We start from the raw sequence: 20,709 nt of genomic DNA, 5'->3' as shown, positions 1-20,709 counted from the left end.
GAGGCCGTCCTCATGGGTGCGGAACTTGGCTATCAATTTCTGCTCGACGATTTTGCGTTGTCGTGTGTCTCAAAGGCCGCCTTGGAGTACGCTTACCCGAAGGTCGGTGGATGAATGTCCATGACTGCTGAAGTGTTCCCCGACTGGGAGGGAACCCTCCTGTTTGGCGATTGTTGCGCGGTGTCCGTTCATCCGTTGTCGCAGCGTCTGCATGGTCTCGCCAATGTACCATGCTCTGGGGCATCCTTTCCTGCAACGTATGAGGTAGACAATGTTGGCCGAGTCACAGGAGTATGAACCATGCACCAGGTGGGTGGTGTCCTCTCGTGTGATGGTGGTATCTGTGTCGATGATCTGGCATGTCTTGCAGAGGTTACCGTGGCAGGGTTGTGTGGCGTCGTGGACGCTGTTCTCTTGAAAGCTGGGTAATTTGCTGCGAACGATGGTTTGTTTGAGGTTGGGTGGCTGTTTAAAGGCGAGTAGTGGAGGTGTGGGGATGGCCATAGCGAGGTGTTTGTCCTCATTGATGACATGTTGAAGGCTGCGGAGAACATGGCGTAGTTTCTTCGCTCCGGGGAAGTACTGGACGACAAAGGGTACTCTGTTGGTTGCGTCCCGTGTTAGTCTCCTGAGGAGGTCTATGCGATTTTTTGCTGTGGCCCGTCGGAACTGTCGATCGATGAGTCGAGCGTCATATCCCGTTCTTACTAGGGCGTCTTTCAGCGTCTGTAGGTGTCCATCGCGTTCCTCCTCGTCTGAGCAGACCCTGTGTATTCGCAGGGCCTGTCCATAGGGGATGGCCTCTTTGACGTGGTTAGGGTGGAAGCTGGAAAAGTGGAGCATCGTGAGGTTGTCCGTGGGCTTGCGGTAGAGTGAGGTGCTGAGGTGCCCGTCTTTGATGGAGATTCGTGTGTCCAAGAATGAAACCGATTCTGAGGAGTAGTCCATGGTGAGCTTGATGGTGGGATGGAACTTGTTGATGTTATCGTGTAGTCTCTTTAGTGATTCCTTGCCGTGGGTCCATAGAAAGAAAATGTCGTCGATGTATCTGGTGTATAGTGTTGGTTGGAGGTCTTGTGCAGTGAAGAAGTCCTGCTCGAACTTGTGCATGAAAATGTTGGCGTATTGGGGTGCGAATTTGGTCCCCATGGCTGTTCCGTGTGTTTGGGTAAAGAACTGGTTATCGAAGGTGAAGACATTGTGATCCAGGATGAAGCGGATGAGTTGTAGGATGGCTTCCGGAGATTGGCTGTTGTTGGTGTTGAGTATTGATGCTGTCGCAGCGATGCCGTCATCGTGGGGGATACTGGTGTATAGTGCCGAGACGTCCATCGTGGTGAGAAGTGTTCCTGGTTCAACTGGTCCGTGGGTACTGAGTTTTTGTAGGAAGTCTGTAGTGTCGCGACAGAAGCTGGGGGTTCCCTGTACGATGGGTTTCAGGATGCCCTCGATGTATCCAGAGAGGTTCTCACACAGGCAACGGAACCCATTCCACCAGCCTGTCCATATCCTCTTGAAGTCTATCACTATCCTCCTCACTGTTCACTACCCTTTCAAGTTTTGTGTCATCTGCAAATTTTGAAATTGTGCCCTGTACACCCAAGTACAAGACATTAATATATATCAAGAAAAGCAGTGGTCCCAGCACTGACCCCTGGGGAACACCACTGTACACCTCCCTCCAGTCTGAAAAACAACCGTTCACCACTACTCTCTGTTTCCTGTCCCTTAGTCAATTCTGTATCCATGTTGCTACTGTTCCCTTTATTCCATGGGCCGCAATCTTGATGATAAGTCTACCATGTGGCACTTTATCAAACGCCTTTTGAAAGTCCATATACACCACACCAACTGCATTGCCCTCATCGACCCTCTCTGTTTCCTCATCAAAAAACTCTATCAAGTTAATTAAACACGATTTGCCTTTAACAAATCCATGCTGGCTTTCCCTAATCAATCCACACTCGTCCAAGTGACTGTTAATTCTGTCTCGGATTATCATTTCTAAAAGTTACCCCACCTCTGAGATTAAACTGACCGGCCTATAGTTGCTGGGTTTATCCTTACACCCTTTTTGAGTTATGTCCCCTTGTCCTAGACTCCCCCACTAGCGGAAAAAGTTTCTCTCTTACTATCCTATCAATTCCTTTCAAAACCCTAAAAGCCTCAATCAAATCACCCCTTAACCTTCTATATTCCAGGGAATACAAGCCCAGTTCATATAATCTCCTCATAATCTAACCCTTGGAGCCCTGGTAACATTCAAGTCAATCTGCACTGCACTCCTTTCGAAGGCACAGTGCCCAGAACTGTACACAGCACCACATACCCAGGGCTTTGTATATCTGCAGCAAAACTTCCTGCCCTTTATATTCTAGTCCTCAAGATGTAAAGGCTAACATTCCATTAGTCTTTTTGATTTTTTGTACCTGACCACTACATTTTAATGTGGACCCCTAACTTTCTTTGGACCTCTGCTGTTCCTAGGTTTTCACCGTTTAAAAAATACTCGGGTTGATTCTTTTTTGGTCCAAAGTGGATGACTTCACATTTACCTGCATTGAAATCCATCTACCACAGTTTTGCCCACTCACTTAATCTATCAATGTCTCTGTAATTTTATGCTCCCATCTATATTACTTACCATGCCACCAATCCTTGTGTCATCGGCAAACTTGGAAATATGGTTCTCCACAGTCTAACATATAGAATGTACAGCACAGAAACAGGCCATTAGGCTCCACATGTCTATGCCAGTGTTTATTCTCCACACGAGCCTCCTCCCTCCCCTCTTCATCTAACCCTATCAGCATATCCTTCAATTCCTTTCTCCCTCATGTGTTTATCTAGCTTCCCTTTAAATGCATCTATGCTATTCACCTCAACTACTCTTTGTGGTAATGAGTTCCACAATCTAACCACTAAGGTAAACGACTGAGTAAAGAAGTTTCTCTTGAATTCCCTATTGGATTTATTAGTGACTATCTTATATTTATGGCCCTGAGTTCTGTTCTCCCCCGCAAGTGGAAACATCTTCTCTACGTCTACCCTATCAAACCCTTTCATAATCCTAAAGACCTCCATCAGGTCACCCCTCAGTCTTCTCTTTTCTAGAGAAAAGAGCCCCAGCCTGCTCAATTTTTCCTGATAGACACCAGAACTGAGAGGTTATACCTAAGTCATAAATAAATATAGTGAATAGCTGAGGCCCCAGCACAGATCCTTGTGGGACACCACTAGTCACTTTCTTCCAATTCGAGTACAAATCCATTATCCCTACTCTCTGTCGTTTACCGCCTAATCAATCTCCTAACCAGGTCAATAATTTGTCTTCAATTCCATGAGTTTTCATTTTAGCTAACAGTTTCTTATATGGAACCTTATCAAATGCCCCCTGGAAATCCACATAAATTACATCTAGAGACATTCCCCTGTCTACTACTTTAGTTACTACCTCAAAAAATTCAATTCGATTCGTTAGGCATGACCTATCTGTTACAAATCCATGTTGGCTCTCTCTAATCAGCTCAAATTTCTCCAAGTGCTCAGTCACCCTGTCCTTAACTATAGATTCCAATAACTTCCCCACAACAGATGTTAGACTAACTGCTCACTAATTTCTTGTTTTCTCCCTCTCACCTTTCTTAAATAATGGAGTTACATTTGCAATTTTCTAATCTAAAGGGGCAATTTTCTGAATTCAGAGAGCTTTGGAAGATTATGGCTAAAGCATCTGCAATTTCCTCATCGACTTCCTTTAAAACCCTGGGGTGGAAACCATCAGGTCCTGGGGCTGGGATCAATGATGGGGCTGGGATCAGTGATGGGGCTGGGATCAATGATGGGGCTGGGATCAATGATGGGGCTGGGATCAGTGATGGGGCTGGGATCAGTGATGGGGCTGGGATCAATGATGGGGCTGAGATCAGTGATGGGGCTGAGATCAATGATGGGGCTGAGATCAATGGAGGGGCTGAGATCAATGATGGGGTTGAGATCAATGATGGGGCTGAGATCAGTGATGGGGCTGAGATCAATGATGGGGCTGAGATCAATGATGGGGCTGGGATCAATGATGGGGCTGAGATCAATGATGGGGCTGGGATCAATGATGGGGCTGAGATCAGTGATGGGGCTGGGATCAATGATGGGGCTGGGATCAGTGATGGGGCTGGGATCAGTGATGGGGCTGGGATCAATGATGGGGCTGAGATCAGTGATGGGGCTGAGATCAATGATGGGGCTGAGATCATTGGAGGGGCTGAGATCAATGATGGGGTTGAGATCAATGATGGGGCTGAGATCAGTGATGGGGCTGAGATCAATGATGGGGCTGAGATCAATGATGGGGCTGGGATCAATGATGGGGCTGAGATCAATGATGGGGCTGGGATCAATGATGGGGCTGAGATCAGTGATGGGGCTGAGATCAATGATGGGGCTGGGATCAATGATGGGGCTGAGATCAGTGATGGGGCTGAGATCAATGATGGGGCTGGGATCAATGATGGGGCTGAGATCAATGATGGGGCTGAGATCAATGATGGGGCTGGGATCAATGATGGGGCTGAGATCAATGATGGGGCTGGGATCAATGATGGGGCTGAGATCAGTGATGGGGCTGAGATCAATGATGGGGCTGGGATCAATGATGGGGCTGAGATCAGTGATGGGGCTGAGATCAATGATGGGGCTGGGATCAATGATGGGGTGAGATCAATGGTGGGGCTGAGATCAGTGATGGGGCTGGGATCAATGATGGGGCTGCGATCAATGGTGGGGCTGAGATCAATGGTGGGGCTGAGATCAGTGATGGGGCTGGGATCAATGATGGGGCTGAGATCAATGATGGGGCTGCGATCAGTGATGGGACTGAGATCAATGATGGGGTTGGTCTCAGTGATGGTGCTGAGATCAGTGATGGGGCTGAGATCAGTGATGGGGTTGAGATCAATGATGAGGTTGGTCTCAGTGATGGAGCTGTGATCAATGATGGGACTGAGATCAGTGATGGGACTGAGAATAGTGATGGGACTGAGATCAGTGATGGGACTGAGATCAGTGATGGGGTTGAGATCAGTGATGGGGTTGAGATCAGTGATGGAGCTGTGATCAATGATGAGGCTAGGCTCAACCAAGGAGTTTGGGGCTCACATCACTGATCGACTATACTTTATTTTGACAACCTTGTGGATTTTCATTTCCTTCACCTGGTGTTAATGGACTCCAAATGTGGTCAGAAATGTTATGATGTGATGTGGCTGGCTCTTTTAAAGGGGTGTCCAGGGCCCCCGCCTGTAAGGGGCAACAGCCCCTTTTAATATGCAAATCGGTAACGCATCATGAAATAAGAACCTGCACGGTGCAAACTCCACTGGAACCACAGGCAATAGAAAGTATCGAATTATTATTTATGGCCCAGTCTGAGGCATTGATCACCTGTCTGAGGTACTGATCACCTGTCTGAGGTACTGATCACCTGTCTGAGGCATTAATCACCTGTCTGAGATATTGATCACCTGTCTGAGGTATTGATCACCTCTCTGAGGTATTGATCACCTGTCTGAGTCATTAATCACCTGTCTGAGATATTGATCACCTGTCTGAGGTATTGATCACCTCTCTGAGGTATTGATCACCTGTCTGAGGTACTGATCACCTGTCTGAGTCATTAATCACCTGTCTGAGATATTGATCACCTCTCTGAGATATTGATCACCTCTCTGAGGTACTGATCACCTGTCTGTGGTATTGATCACCTGTGTGAGGTACTGATCACCTGTCTGAGTCATTAATCACCTGTCTGAGGTACTGATCACCTGTCTGAGGCATTAATCGCCTGTCTGAGATATTGATCACCTGTCTGAGGCATTGATCACCTGTCTGAGATATTGATCACCTGTCTGAGGCATTGATCACCTGTCTGAGATATTGATCACCTGTCTGAGGCATTGATCACCTGTCTGAGGCATTGATCACCTGTCTGAGATATTGATCACCTGACTGAGGCATTGATCACCTGTCCGAGGTACCGATCACCTGTCTGAGGAATTGATTACCTGTCTGAGGTACTGATCACCTGTCTGAGGCATTAATCGCCTGTCTGAGATATTGATCACCTGTCTGAGGCATTGATCACCTGTCTGAGATATTGATCACCTGTCTGAGGAATTGATTACCTGTCTGAGGTACTGATCACCTGTCTGAGATATTGATCACCTGTCTGAGGCATTGATCACCTGTCTGAGGCATTGATTAACTTTCTGATGTATTGATCACTTGTCTGAGAAATTGTTCACCTTTCTGAGATATTGATTACCTGTCTGAGGTATTGATCACTTGTCTGAGATATTGATCACTTGTCTGAGATATTGATCACTTGTCAGAGATATTGATCACCTGTCTGAGGCATTGATCACCTGTCTGAGGTACTGATCACCTGTCTGAGATATTGATCACCTGACTGAGGCATTGATCACCTGTCCGAGGTACCGATCACCTGTCTGAGGAATTGATTACCTGTCTGAGGTACTGATCACCTGTCTGAGGTATTAATCCCCTGTCTGAGAAATTGTTCACCTTTCTGAGATATTGGTTACCTGTCTGAGGTATTGATCACTTGTCTGAGATATTGATCACCTGTCTGAGGTATTGATCACCTGTCTGAGGTACTGATCACCTGTCTGAGGTATTAATCCCCTGTCTGAGAAATTGTTCACCTTTCTGAGATATTGATCACCTGTCTGAGGTATTGATCACCTGTCTGAGGTATTGATCACCTGTCTGGGATTTTGATCACCTGTCTGAGGCATTGATCACCTGTCTGAGATATTGAATACCTGTCTGGGATTTTGATCACCTGTCTGAGGCATTGATCACCTGTCTGAGATATTGATTACCTGTCTGAGGTACTGATCACCTGTCCGAGGCATTGATCACCTGTCAGAGATATTGATCACCTGTCTGAGGCATTGATCACCTCTCTGAGGTACTGATCACCTGTCTGTGGTATTGATCACCTGTCTGGGGCATTAAACACCTTTCTCAGGTATTGATCACCTGTCTGAGGCATTGATCACCTGTCTGAGATATTGATCACCTGTCTGAGGTATTGTTCACCTGTCTGAGATATTGATTACCTGTCTGAGGTACTGAACCCCTCTCTGAGGTACTGATCACCTGTCTGAGGCATTGATCACCTGTCTGAGATATTGATCACCTGTCTGAGATATTGATCACCTGTCTGAGGCATTGATCACTTGTCTGAGGCATTGATCACCAGTCTGAGGTATTGATCACCTGTCTGAGGCACTGATCACCTCTCTGAGGCATTGATCACCAGTCTGAGATACTGATCACCTGTCTGAGATATTGATCACCTGACTGAGGCATCGATCACTTGTCTGAGACATCGATCACCTGTCTGAGCTATTGATCACCTGTCTGAGGCATTGATCACCTGTCTGAGATATTGATCACCTGTCTGAGATATTGATCACCTGTCTGAGATATTGATCACCTGTCTGAGGCATTGATCACCAGTCTGAGATACTGATCACCTGTCTGAGATATTGATCACCTGACTGAGGCATCGATCACTTGTCTGAGATATTGATCACCTGTCTGAGGCATTGATCACCTGTCTGAGGCATTGATTAACTTTCTGATGTATTGATCACTTGTCTGAGAAATTGTTCACCTTTCTGAGATATTGATTACCTGTCTGAGGTATTGATCACTTGTCTGAGATATTGATCACTTGTCAAGATATTGATCACCTGTCTGAGGCATTGATCACCTGTCTGAGGTACTGATCACCTGTCTGAGATATTGATCACCTGACTGAGGCATTGATCACCTGTCCGAGGTACCGATCACCTGTCTGAGGAATTGTTTACCTGTCTGAGGTACTGATCACCTGTCTGAGGTATTAATCCCCTGTCTGAGAAATTGTTCACCTTTCTGAGATATTGGTTACCTGTCTGAGGTATTGATCACTTGTCTGAGATATTGATCACCTGTCTGAGGTATTGATCACCTGTCTGAGGTACTGATCACCTGTCTGAGGTATTAATCCCCTGTCTGAGAAATTGTTCACCTTTCTGAGATATTGATCACCTGTCTGAGGTATTGATCACCTGTCTGAGGTATTGATCACCTGTCTGGGATTTTGATCACCTGTCTGAGGCATTGATCACCTGTCTGAGATATTGATTACCTGTCTGGGATTTTGATCACCTGTCTGAGGCATTGATCACATGTCTGAGATATTGATTACCTGTCTGAGGTACTGATCACCTGTCCGAGGCATTGATCACCTGTCAGAGATATTGATCACCTGTCTGAGGCATTGATCACCTCTCTGAGGTACTGATCACCTGTCTGTGGTATTGATCACCTGTCTGGGGCATTAAACACCTTTCTCAGGTATTGATCACCTGTCTGAGGCATTGATCACCTGTCTGAGATATTGATCACCTGTCTGAGGTATTGTTCACCTGTCTGAGATATTGATTACCTGTCTGAGGTACTGAACCCCTCTCTGAGGTACTGATCACCTGTCTGAGGCATTGATCATCTGTCTGAGATATTGATCACCTGTCTGAGATATTGATCACCTGTCTGAGGCATTGATCACTTGTCTGAGGCATTGATCACCAGTCTGAGGTATTGATCACCTGTCTGAGGCACTGATCACCTCTCTGAGGCATTGATCACCAGTCTGAGATACTGATCACCTGTCTGAGATATTGATCACCTGACTGAGGCATCGATCACTTGTCTGAGACATCGATCACCTGTCTGAGCTATTGATCACCTGTCTGAGGCATTGATCACCTGTCTGAGATATTGATCACCTGTCTGAGATATTGATCACCTGTCTGAGGCATTGATCACCTGTCTGAGATATTGATCACCTGTCTGAGGCATTGATCACCAGTCTGAGATACTGATCACCTGTCTGAGATATTGATCACCTGACTGAGGCATCGATCACTTGTCTGAGACATTGATCACCTGTCTGAGGCATTGATCACCTGTCTGAGATATTGATCACCTGTCTGAGATATTGATCACCTGTCTGAGGCATTGATCACCTGTCTGAGATATTGATCACCTGTCTGAGGCATTGATCACCTGTCTGAGGCATTGAGCACCTGTCTGATGTACTGATCACCTGTCTGAGATATTGATCACCTGACTGAGGCATTGATCACCTGTCTGATGTATTGATCACTTGTCTGAGAAATTGTTCAACTTTCTGTGATATTGATCACTTATCTGAGGCATCGATCACCTGTCTGAGGCATTGTTCAACTTTCTGAGATATTGATCACCTGTCTGAGGCATTGATCACCCGTCTGAGGCATTGATCACCTGTCTGAGGCATTGATCACCTGTCTGAGGCATTGATCACCTATCTGAGATATTGATTAACTTTCTGATGTATTGATCACTTGTCTGAGAAATTGTTCACCTTTCTGAGATATTGATTACCTTCTGAGGTATTGATCACCTGTCTGAGGCATTGATCACCTGTCTGAGATATTGATTACCTGTCTGGGATTTTGATCACCTGTCTGAGGCATTGATCACATGTCTGAGATATTGATTACCTGTCTGAGGTACTGATCACCTGTCCGAGGCATTGATCACCTGTCAGAGATATTGATCACCTGTCTGAGGCATTGATCACCTCTCTGAGGTACTGATCACCTGTCTGTGGTATTGATCACCTGTCTGGGGCATTAAACACCTTTCTCAGGTATTGATCACCTGTCTGAGGCATTGATCACCTGTCTGAGATATTGATCACCTGTCTGAGGTATTGTTCACCTGTCTGAGATATTGATTACCTGTCTGAGGTACTGAACCCCTCTCTGAGGTACTGATCACCTGTCTGAGGCATTGATCATCTGTCTGAGATATTGATCACCTGTCTGAGATATTGATCACCTGTCTGAGGCATTGATCACTTGTCTGAGGCATTGATCACCAGTCTGAGGTATTGATCACCTGTCTGAGGCACTGATCACCTCTCTGAGGCATTGATCACCAGTCTGAGATACTGATCACCTGTCTGAGATATTGATCACCTGACTGAGGCATCGATCACTTGTCTGAGACATCGATCACCTGTCTGAGCTATTGATCACCTGTCTGAGGCATTGATCACCTGTCTGAGATATTGATCACCTGTCTGAGATATTGATCACCTGTCTGAGGCATTGATCACCTGTCTGAGATATTGATCACCTGTCTGAGGCATTGATCACCAGTCTGAGATACTGATCACCTGTCTGAGATATTGATCACCTGACTGAGGCATCGATCACTTGTCTGAGACATTGATCACCTGTCTGAGGCATTGATCACCTGTCTGAGATATTGATCACCTGTCTGAGATATTGATCACCTGTCTGAGGCATTGATCACCTGTCTGAGATATTGATCACCTGTCTGAGGCATTGATCACCTGTCTGAGGCATTGAGCACCTGTCTGATGTACTGATCACCTGTCTGAGATATTGATCACCTGACTGAGGCATTGATCACCTGTCTGATGTATTGATCACTTGTCTGAGAAATTGTTCAACTTTCTTTGATATTGATCACTTATCTGAGGCATCGATCACCTGTCTGAGGCATTGTTCAACTTTCTGAGATATTGATCACCTGTCTGAGGCATTGATCACCCGTCTGAGGCATTGATCACCTGTCTGAGGCATTGATCACCTGTCTGAGGCATTGATCACCTATCTGAGATATTGATTAACTTTCTGATGTATTGATCACTTGTCTGAGAAATTGTTCACCTTTCTGAGATATTGATTACCTTCTGAGGTATTGATCACTTGTCTGAGATATTGATCACTTGTCAGAGATATTGATCACCTGTCTGAGGTACTGATCACCTGTCTGAGGTATTAATCCCCTGTCTGAGAAATTGTTCACCTTTCTGAGATATTGATTACCTCTCTGAGGTATTGATCACTTGTCTGAGATATTGATCACCTGTCTGAGGTATTGATCAATTGTCTGAGATATTGATCACCTGTCTGAGGTATTGATCACCTGTCTGAGATATTGATTACCTGTCTGAGGCATTGATCACCTGTCTGAGATATTGATCACCTGTCTGAGCCATTGATCACCTGTCTGAGATATTGGTCATCTGACTGAGGCATTGATCACTGTCTGAGGCACTGATCACCTGTCTGAGGCATTGACCACCTGTCTGAGATATTGATCACCTGTCTGAGGTATTGATCACCTGTCTGAGGCATTGATCACCTCTCTGAGATATTGTTCACCTTTCTGAGCTATTGATCACCTGTATCACCTGTCTGAGATATTGTTCACCTGTCTGAGGCATTGACCACCTGTCTGAGATATTGATCACCTGTCTGAGGCATTGATCAGCTGTCTGAGATATTGTTCACCTGTCTGAGGCATTGTTCACCTTTCTGAGATAATTTTCACCTGTCTGAGGCACTGTTCACCTTTCTGAGATATTGATCACCTGTCTGAGATATTGATCACCTGTCTGAGGCACTGATCACCTGTCTGTGGTAATGATCACCTGTCTGAGGCATTGTTCACCTGTCGGAGGCATTAAACACGTTTCTCAGGTATTGATCACCTGTCTGTGATATTGATCACCTGTCTGAGGCATTGATCACCTGTCTGAGGCATTTATCATCTGTCTGAAATATTGATCACCTGTCGGAGGCATTTATCACCTGTCTGAGATATTGATCACCTGTCTGAGGTATTGATCACCTCTCTGAGGTACTGATCACCTGTCTGTGGTATTGATCACCTGTGTGAGGTACTGATCACCTGTCTGAGTCATTAATCACCTGTCTGAGGTACTGATCACCTGTCTGAGGCATTAATCGCCTGTCTGAGATATTGATCACCTGTCTGAGGCATTGATCACCTGTCTGAGATATTGATCACCTGTCTGAGGCATTGATCACCTGTCTGAGATATTGATCACCTGTCTGAGGCATTGATCACCTGTCTGAGGCATTGATCACCTGTCTGAGATATTGATCACCTGACTGAGGCATTGATCACCTGTCCGAGGTACCGATCACCTGTCTGAGGAATTGATTACCTGTCTGAGGTACTGATCACCTGTCTGAGATATTGATCACCTGTCTGAGGCATTGATCACCTGTCTGAGGCATTGATTAACTTTCTGATGTATTGATCACTTGTCTGAGAAATTGTTCACCTTTCTGAGATATTGATTACCTGTCTGAGGTATTGATCACTTGTCTGAGATATTGATCACTTGTCTGAGATATTGATCACTTGTCAGAGATATTGATCACCTGTCTGAGGCATTGATCACCTGTCTGAGGTACTGATCACCTGTCTGAGATATTGATCACCTGACTGAGGCATTGATCACCTGTCCGAGGTACCGATCACCTGTCTGAGGAATTGATTACCTGTCTGAGGTACTGATCACCTGTCTGAGGTATTAATCCCCTGTCTGAGAAATTGTTCACCTTTCTGAGATATTGGTTACCTGTCTGAGGTATTGATCACTTGTCTGAGATATTGATCACCTGTCTGAGGTATTGATCACCTGTCTGAGGTACTGATCACCTGTCTGAGGTATTAATCCCCTGTCTGAGAAATTGTTCACCTTTCTGAGATATTGATCACCTGTCTGAGGTATTGATCACCTGTCTGAGGTATTGATCACCTGTCTGGGATTTTGATCACCTGTCTGAGGCATTGATCACCTGTCTGAGATATTGAATACCTGTCTGGGATTTTGATCACCTGTCTGAGGCATTGATCACCTGTCTGAGATATTGATTACCTGTCTGAGGTACTGATCACCTGTCCGAGGCATTGATCACCTGTCAGAGATATTGATCACCTGTCTGAGGCATTGATCACCTCTCTGAGGTACTGATCACCTGTCTGTGGTATTGATCACCTGTCTGGGGCATTAAACACCTTTCTCAGGTATTGATCACCTGTCTGAGGCATTGATCACCTGTCTGAGATATTGATCACCTGTCTGAGGTATTGTTCACCTGTCTGAGATATTGATTACCTGTCTGAGGTACTGAACCCCTCTCTGAGGTACTGATCACCTGTCTGAGGCATTGATCACCTGTCTGAGATATTGATCACCTGTCTGAGATATTGATCACCTGTCTGAGGCATTGATCACTTGTCTGAGGCATTGATCACCAGTCTGAGGTATTGATCACCTGTCTGAGGCACTGATCACCTCTCTGAGGCATTGATCACCAGTCTGAGATACTGATCACCTGTCTGAGATATTGATCACCTGACTGAGGCATCGATCACTTGTCTGAGACATCGATCACCTGTCTGAGCTATTGATCACCTGTCTGAGGCATTGATCACCTGTCTGAGATATTGATCACCTGTCTGAGATATTGATCACCTGTCTGAGATATTGATCACCTGTCTGAGGCATTGATCACCAGTCTGAGATACTGATCACCTGTCTGAGATATTGATCACCTGACTGAGGCATCGATCACTTGTCTGAGATATTGATCACCTGTCTGAGGCATTGATCACCTGTCTGAGGCATTGATTAACTTTCTGATGTATTGATCACTTGTCTGAGAAATTGTTCACCTTTCTGAGATATTGATTACCTGTCTGAGGTATTGATCACTTGTCTGAGATATTGATCACTTGTCAAGATATTGATCACCTGTCTGAGGCATTGATCACCTGTCTGAGGTACTGATCACCTGTCTGAGATATTGATCACCTGACTGAGGCATTGATCACCTGTCCGAGGTACCGATCACCTGTCTGAGGAATTGTTTACCTGTCTGAGGTACTGATCACCTGTCTGAGGTATTAATCCCCTGTCTGAGAAATTGTTCACCTTTCTGAGATATTGGTTACCTGTCTGAGGTATTGATCACTTGTCTGAGATATTGATCACCTGTCTGAGGTATTGATCACCTGTCTGAGGTACTGATCACCTGTCTGAGGTATTAATCCCCTGTCTGAGAAATTGTTCACCTTTCTGAGATATTGATCACCTGTCTGAGGTATTGATCACCTGTCTGAGGTATTGATCACCTGTCTGGGATTTTGATCACCTGTCTGAGGCATTGATCACCTGTCTGAGATATTGATTACCTGTCTGGGATTTTGATCACCTGTCTGAGGCATTGATCACATGTCTGAGATATTGATTACCTGTCTGAGGTACTGATCACCTGTCCGAGGCATTGATCACCTGTCAGAGATATTGATCACCTGTCTGAGGCATTGATCACCTCTCTGAGGTACTGATCACCTGTCTGTGGTATTGATCACCTGTCTGGGGCATTAAACACCTTTCTCAGGTATTGATCACCTGTCTGAGGCATTGATCACCTGTCTGAGATATTGATCACCTGTCTGAGGTATTGTTCACCTGTCTGAGATATTGATTACCTGTCTGAGGTACTGAACCCCTCTCTGAGGTACTGATCACCTGTCTGAGGCATTGATCATCTGTCTGAGATATTGATCACCTGTCTGAGATATTGATCACCTGTCTGAGGCATTGATCACTTGTCTGAGGCATTGATCACCAGTCTGAGGTATTGATCACCTGTCTGAGGCACTGATCACCTCTCTGAGGCATTGATCACCAGTCTGAGATACTGATCACCTGTCTGAGATATTGATCACCTGACTGAGGCATCGATCACTTGTCTGAGACATCGATCACCTGTCTGAGCTATTGATCACCTGTCTGAGGCATTGATCACCTGTCTGAGATATTGATCACCTGTCTGAGATATTGATCACCTGTCTGAGGCATTGATCACCTGTCTGAGATATTGATCACCTGTCTGAGGCATTGATCACCAGTCTGAGATACTGATCACCTGTCTGAGATATTGATCACCTGACTGAGGCATCGATCACTTGTCTGAGACATTGATCACCTGTCTGAGGCATTGATCACCTGTCTGAGATATTGATCACCTGTCTGAGATATTGATCACCTGTCTGAGGCATTGATCACCTGTCTGAGATATTGATCACCTGTCTGAGGCATTGATCACCTGTCTGAGGCATTGAGCACCTGTCTGATGTACTGATCACCTGTCTGAGATATTGATCACCTGACTGAGGCATTGATCACCTGTCTGATGTATTGATCACTTGTCTGAGAAATTGTTCAACTTTCTGTGATATTGATCACTTATCTGAGGCATCGATCACCTGTCTGAGGCATTGTTCACCTTTCTGAGATATTGATCACCTGTCTGAGGCATTGATCACCCGTCTGAGGCATTGATCACCTGTCTGAGGCATTGATCACCTGTCTGAGGCATTGATCACCTATCTGAGATATTGATTAACTTTCTGATGTATTGATCACTTGTCTGAGAAATTGTTCACCTTTCTGAGATATTGATTACCTTCTGAGGTATTGATCACTTGTCTGAGATATTGATCACTTGTCAGAGATATTGATCACCTGTCTGAGGTACTGATCACCTGTCTGAGGTATTAATCCCCTGTCTGAGAAATTGTTCACCTTTCTGAGATATTGATTACCTCTCTGAGGTATTGATCACTTGTCTGAGATATTGATCACCTGTCTGAGGTATTGATCACCTGTCTGAGATATTGATTACCTGTCTGAGGCATTGATCACCTGTCTGAGATATTGATCACCTGTCTGAGCCATTGATCACCTGTCTGAGATATTGGTCATCTGACTGAGGCATTGATCACTGTCTGAGGCACTGATCACCTGTCTGAGGCATTGACCACCTGTCTGAGATATTGATCACCTGTCTGAGGTATTGATCACCTGTCTGAGGCATTGATCACCTCTCTGAGATATTGTTCACCTTTCTGAGCTATTGATCACCTGTATCACCTGTCTGAGATATTGTTCACCTGTCTGAGGCATTGACCACCTGTCTGAGATATTGATCACCTGTCTGAGGCATTGATCAGCTGTCTGAGATATTGTTCACCTGTCTGAGGCATTGTTCACCTTTCTGAGATAATTTTCACCTGTCTGAGGCACTGTTCACCTTTCTGAGATATTGATCACCTGTCTGAGATATTGATCACCTGTCTGAGGCACTGATCACCTGTCTGTGGTAATGATCACCTGTCTGAGGCATTGTTCACCTGTCGGAGGCATTAAACACGTTTCTCAGGTATTGATCACCTGTCTGTGATATTGATCACCTGTCTGAGGCATTGATCACCTGTCTGAGGCATTTATCATCTGTCTGAAATATTGATCACCTGTCGGAGGCATTTATCACCTGTCTGAGATATTGATCACCTGTCTGAGGTATTGATCACCTGTCTGAGATACTGATCACCTCTCTGAGGCATTGATCACCTGTCTGAGATATTGATCACCTGTCTGAGGCATTGATCACCTGTCTGAGATATTGATCACCTGTCTGAGATATTGATCACCTGTCTGAGATATTGATCACCTGTCTGAGATATTGGTCACCTGACTGAGGCATTGATCACCTGTCTGAGGCATTGATCACTGTCTGAGGCACTGATCACCTGTCTGAGATATTGTTCACCTTTCTGAGATATTGATCACCTGTCTGAGATATTGATCACCTGTCTGAGGCATTGATCACCTGTCTGAGATATTGATCACCTGTCTGAGGCATTGATCACCTGTCTGAGATATTGATCACCTGTCTGAGATATTGATCACCTGTCTGAGATAATTTTCACCTGTCTGAGGCATTGTTCACCTTTCTGAGATATTGAGCATCTGTCTGAGATATTGATCACCTGTCTGAGGCACTGATCACCTGTCTGAGATATTGATCACCTGTCTGAGGTACTGATCACCTGTCTGAGGCATTGATCACCTGTCTGAGGCATTGATCACCTGTCTCAGGTACTGATCACCTGTTCGAAGCATTGATCACCTGTCTCAGGTACTGATCACCTGTTCGAGGCATTGATCACCTGTCTGAGGCATTGATCACCTGTCTCAGGTACTGATCACCTGTCTGAGGCACTGATCACCTGTCTGAGGCACTGATCACCTGTCTCAGGTATTGATCACCTGTCTGAGGCAATGATCACCTGTCTGAGGCACTGATCACCTGTCAGAGGCATTGATCACCTGTCTCAGGTACTGATGATCTGTTTGTGGCACTGATCACCTGTCTCAGGTATTGATCACCTGTCTCAGGTACTGATTACCTGTCTGTCACACTGATCAACTTTCTCAGGTACTGATTTCGTGTCTGATGCATTGATCACCTGTCTGAGGCACTGATCACCTGTCTGATGCATTGATCACCTGTCTGAGGCACTGATCACCTGTCTCAGGCAATGATCACCTGTCTGATGCATTGATCACCTGTCTGAGGCACTGATCACCTGTCTGAGATATTGATCACCTGTCTGAGGTAATGATCACCTGTCTGATGCATTGATCACCTGTCTGAGGCAATGATCACCTGTCTGATGCATTGATCACCTGTCTCAGGTAATGATCACCTGTCTGAGGCACTGATCACCTGTCTCAGGTACTGATCACCTGTCTGAGGCACTGATCACCTGTCTGATGCATTGATCACCTGTCTCAGGCAATGATCACCTGTCTGAGGTACTGATCACCTGTCTGAGGCACTGATCACATGCCTCAGGCACTGGTCACCTGTCTCAGGTACTGATTACCTGTCTGTCACACTGATCAACTTTCTCAGGTACTGATTTCGTGTCTGATGCATTTATCACCTGTCTGAGGCACTGATCACCTGTCTGAGGTAATGATCACCTGTCTGATGCATTCATCACCTGTCTCAGGTAATGATCACCTGTCTGATGCATTGATCACCTGTCTCAGGTAATGATCACCTGTCTGATGCATTGATCACCTGTCTGAGGCATTGATCACCTGTCTCAGGCACTGATCACCTGTCTGAGGCACTGATCACCTGTCTGAGGCACTGATCACCTGTCTCAGGTACTGATCACCTGTCTGAGGTACTGATCACCTGTCTCAGGCACTGTTCAACTGTCTGAGTACTGATGACCTGTCTGAGGCACTGATCACCTGTCTGAGACACTGATCACCTGTCTCAGGTACTGATCACCTGTCTGAGGCAATGATCACCTGTCTGAGGCACTGATCACCTGTCTGAGGTACTGATCACCTGTCTGAGGCATTGATCACCTGTCTGAGGCATTGATCACCTGTCTCAGGTACTGATCACCTGTCTGAGACACTGGTCACCTGTCTCAGGTCAGATCGTTTGTCTCAGGCACTGATCACCTGTCTGAGGCAATGATCACCTGTCTCAGGTACTGATCACCTGTCTGAGGCATTGATCACCTGTCTGAGGCACTGATGACCTGTCTGAGGCACTGATGACCTGTCTGAGGCACTGATCACCTGTCTGAGGCACTGATCACCTGTCTCAGGTATTGATCACCTGTCTGAGGCACTGATGACCTGTCTGAGGCACTGATCACCTGTCTGAGACACTGTTCACCTGTCTAAGGCACTGATCACCTGTCTGAGACACTGATCACCTGTCTAAGGCACTGATCACCTGTCTGAGGCACTGATCACCTGTCTCAGGTATTGATCACCTGTCTAAGGCACTGATCACCTGTCTAAGGCACTAATCACCTGTCTGAGGTATTGATCACCTGTCTGAGGCACTGATCACCTGTCTGAGGCACTGATCACCTGTCTGAGGCACTGATCACCTGTCTCAGGTATTGATCACCTGTCTGAGGCACTGATCACCTGTCGCAGGTATTGATCACCTGTCTGAGGCACTGATCACCTGTCTGAGGCACTGATCACCTGTCTCAGGTATTGATCACCTGTCTGAGGCACTAATCACCTGTCTCAGGTATTGATCACCTGTCTGAGGCACTGATCACCTGTCTGAGGCACTGATCACCTGTCTCAGGTATTGATCACCTGTCTGAGGCACTGATCACCTGTCTGAGGCATTGATCACCTGTCTCAGGTATTGATCACCTGTCTGAGGCACTGATCACCTGTCTCAGGTATTGATCACCTGTCTGAGGCACTGATCACCTGTCTGAGGCACTGATCACCTGTCTCAGGTATTGATCACCTGTCTGAGGCACTGATCACCTGTCTGAGGCACTGATCACCTGTCTCAGGTATTGATCACCTGTCTGAGGCACTGATCACCTGTCTGAGGCATTGATCACCTGTCTCAGGTATTGATCACCTGTCTGAGGCACTGATCACCTGTCTCAGGTATTGATCACCTGTCTGAGGCACTGATCACCTGTCTGAGGCACTGATCACCTGTCTCAGGTATTGATCACCTGTCTGAGGCACTGATCACCTGTCTCAGGTATTGATCACCTGTCTGAGGCACTGATCACCTGTCTGAGGCACTGATCACCTGTCTCAGGTATTGATCACCTGTCTGAGGCACTAATCACCTGTCTCAGGTATTGATCACCTGTCTGAGGCACTGATCACCTGTCTGAGGCACTGATCACCTGTCTCAGGTATTGATCACCTGTCTGAGGCACTGATCACCTGTCTGAGGCATTGATCACCTGTCTCAGGTATTGATCACCTGTCTGAGGCACTGATCACCTGTCTCAGGTATTGATCACCTGTCTGAGGCACTGATCACCTGTCTGAGGCACTGATCACCTGTCTCAGGTATTGATCACCTGTCTGAGGCACTGATCACCTGTCTGAGGCACTGATCACCTGTCTCAGGTATTGATCACCTGTCTGAGGCACTGATCACCTGTCTGAGGCATTGATCACCTGTCTCAGGTATTGATCACCTGTCTGAGGCACTGATCACCTGTCTCAGGTATTGATCACCTGTCTGAGGCACTGATCACCTGTCTGAGGCACTGATCACCTGTCTCAGGTACTGATCACCTGTCTGAGGCACTGATCACCTGTCTGAGGCACTGATCACCTGTCTCAGGTATTGATCACCTGTCTGAGACACTGATCACCTGTCTCAGGTATTGATCACCTGTCTAAGGCACTGATCACCTGTCTGAGGCACTGATCACCTGTCTGAGGCACTGATCACCTGTCTCAGGTATTGATCACCTGTCTCAGGTATTGATCACCTGTCTCAGGTATTGATCACCTGTCTGAGGTGTTGATTACCTGTGGAATGCAGCCTTATTGGCTGGATGTTCTTGAGTCCTGATGATGATTTGAGTTCACACAGGGAGAGTTTGCTGATGCTGCTTCAGAGCATTTTGTTTCCATTTTGTGAGTCATTCTTCAGGAGGTGCGATGCCTGCTGCTTTGAGTAATTGGAGGGCCCCATGATTGCTGTGTGTTGAAGGAACTCAGCTGCCATTCCTCTGTCCACAGAGCCCTACAGCCCCGCAGTGTGGGTGATGATGTTTGTGATGTGTCTCACCGTGGTCGCCCTCACCGTCTTTATATTCGAATACTTCAGTCCCGTTGGATACAACCGAAACCTCAAGAATGGCAAAAGTAAGTTGTCAGTGAGCTGTAGTGGCTGGAGCGAAGCCACTTGTGGGAATTAAAATAGGAACATAGGAACAGAAGGAGGCCATTGAGCCCGTCGTGCCTGCTGCACCATTCAATTAGATCATGGCTGGTCTGGGCCTCAACTCCATTTACCCGCCTTTGATCAATATCCATTACTCAAATAAAATCAATCCATCTCAACCTTG

General features: G+C 46.1%; 1 protein-coding gene across 1 annotated transcript in view; it reads left to right on the top strand.

The window, feature by feature from the left end:
* Positions 1-20,709, top strand: part of LOC137341338 (glutamate receptor ionotropic, NMDA 2C-like) — a 707,538-nt gene that overhangs the window by 273,786 nt on the left and 413,043 nt on the right. Inside the window, exon 7 of the mRNA XM_068004462.1 lies at positions 20,381-20,506. Coding sequence (XP_067860563.1) covers positions 20,381-20,506 — 126 coding nt within the window. The remainder of the gene's footprint in view (positions 1-20,380; positions 20,507-20,709) is intronic.

Source organism: Heptranchias perlo, chromosome 23 (genome assembly GCF_035084215.1).
Source record: "Heptranchias perlo isolate sHepPer1 chromosome 23, sHepPer1.hap1, whole genome shotgun sequence".
Classification (NCBI taxonomy): domain Eukaryota; kingdom Metazoa; phylum Chordata; class Chondrichthyes; order Hexanchiformes; family Hexanchidae; genus Heptranchias; species Heptranchias perlo.
This window is presented reverse-complemented; position numbering and strand designations above follow the sequence as displayed.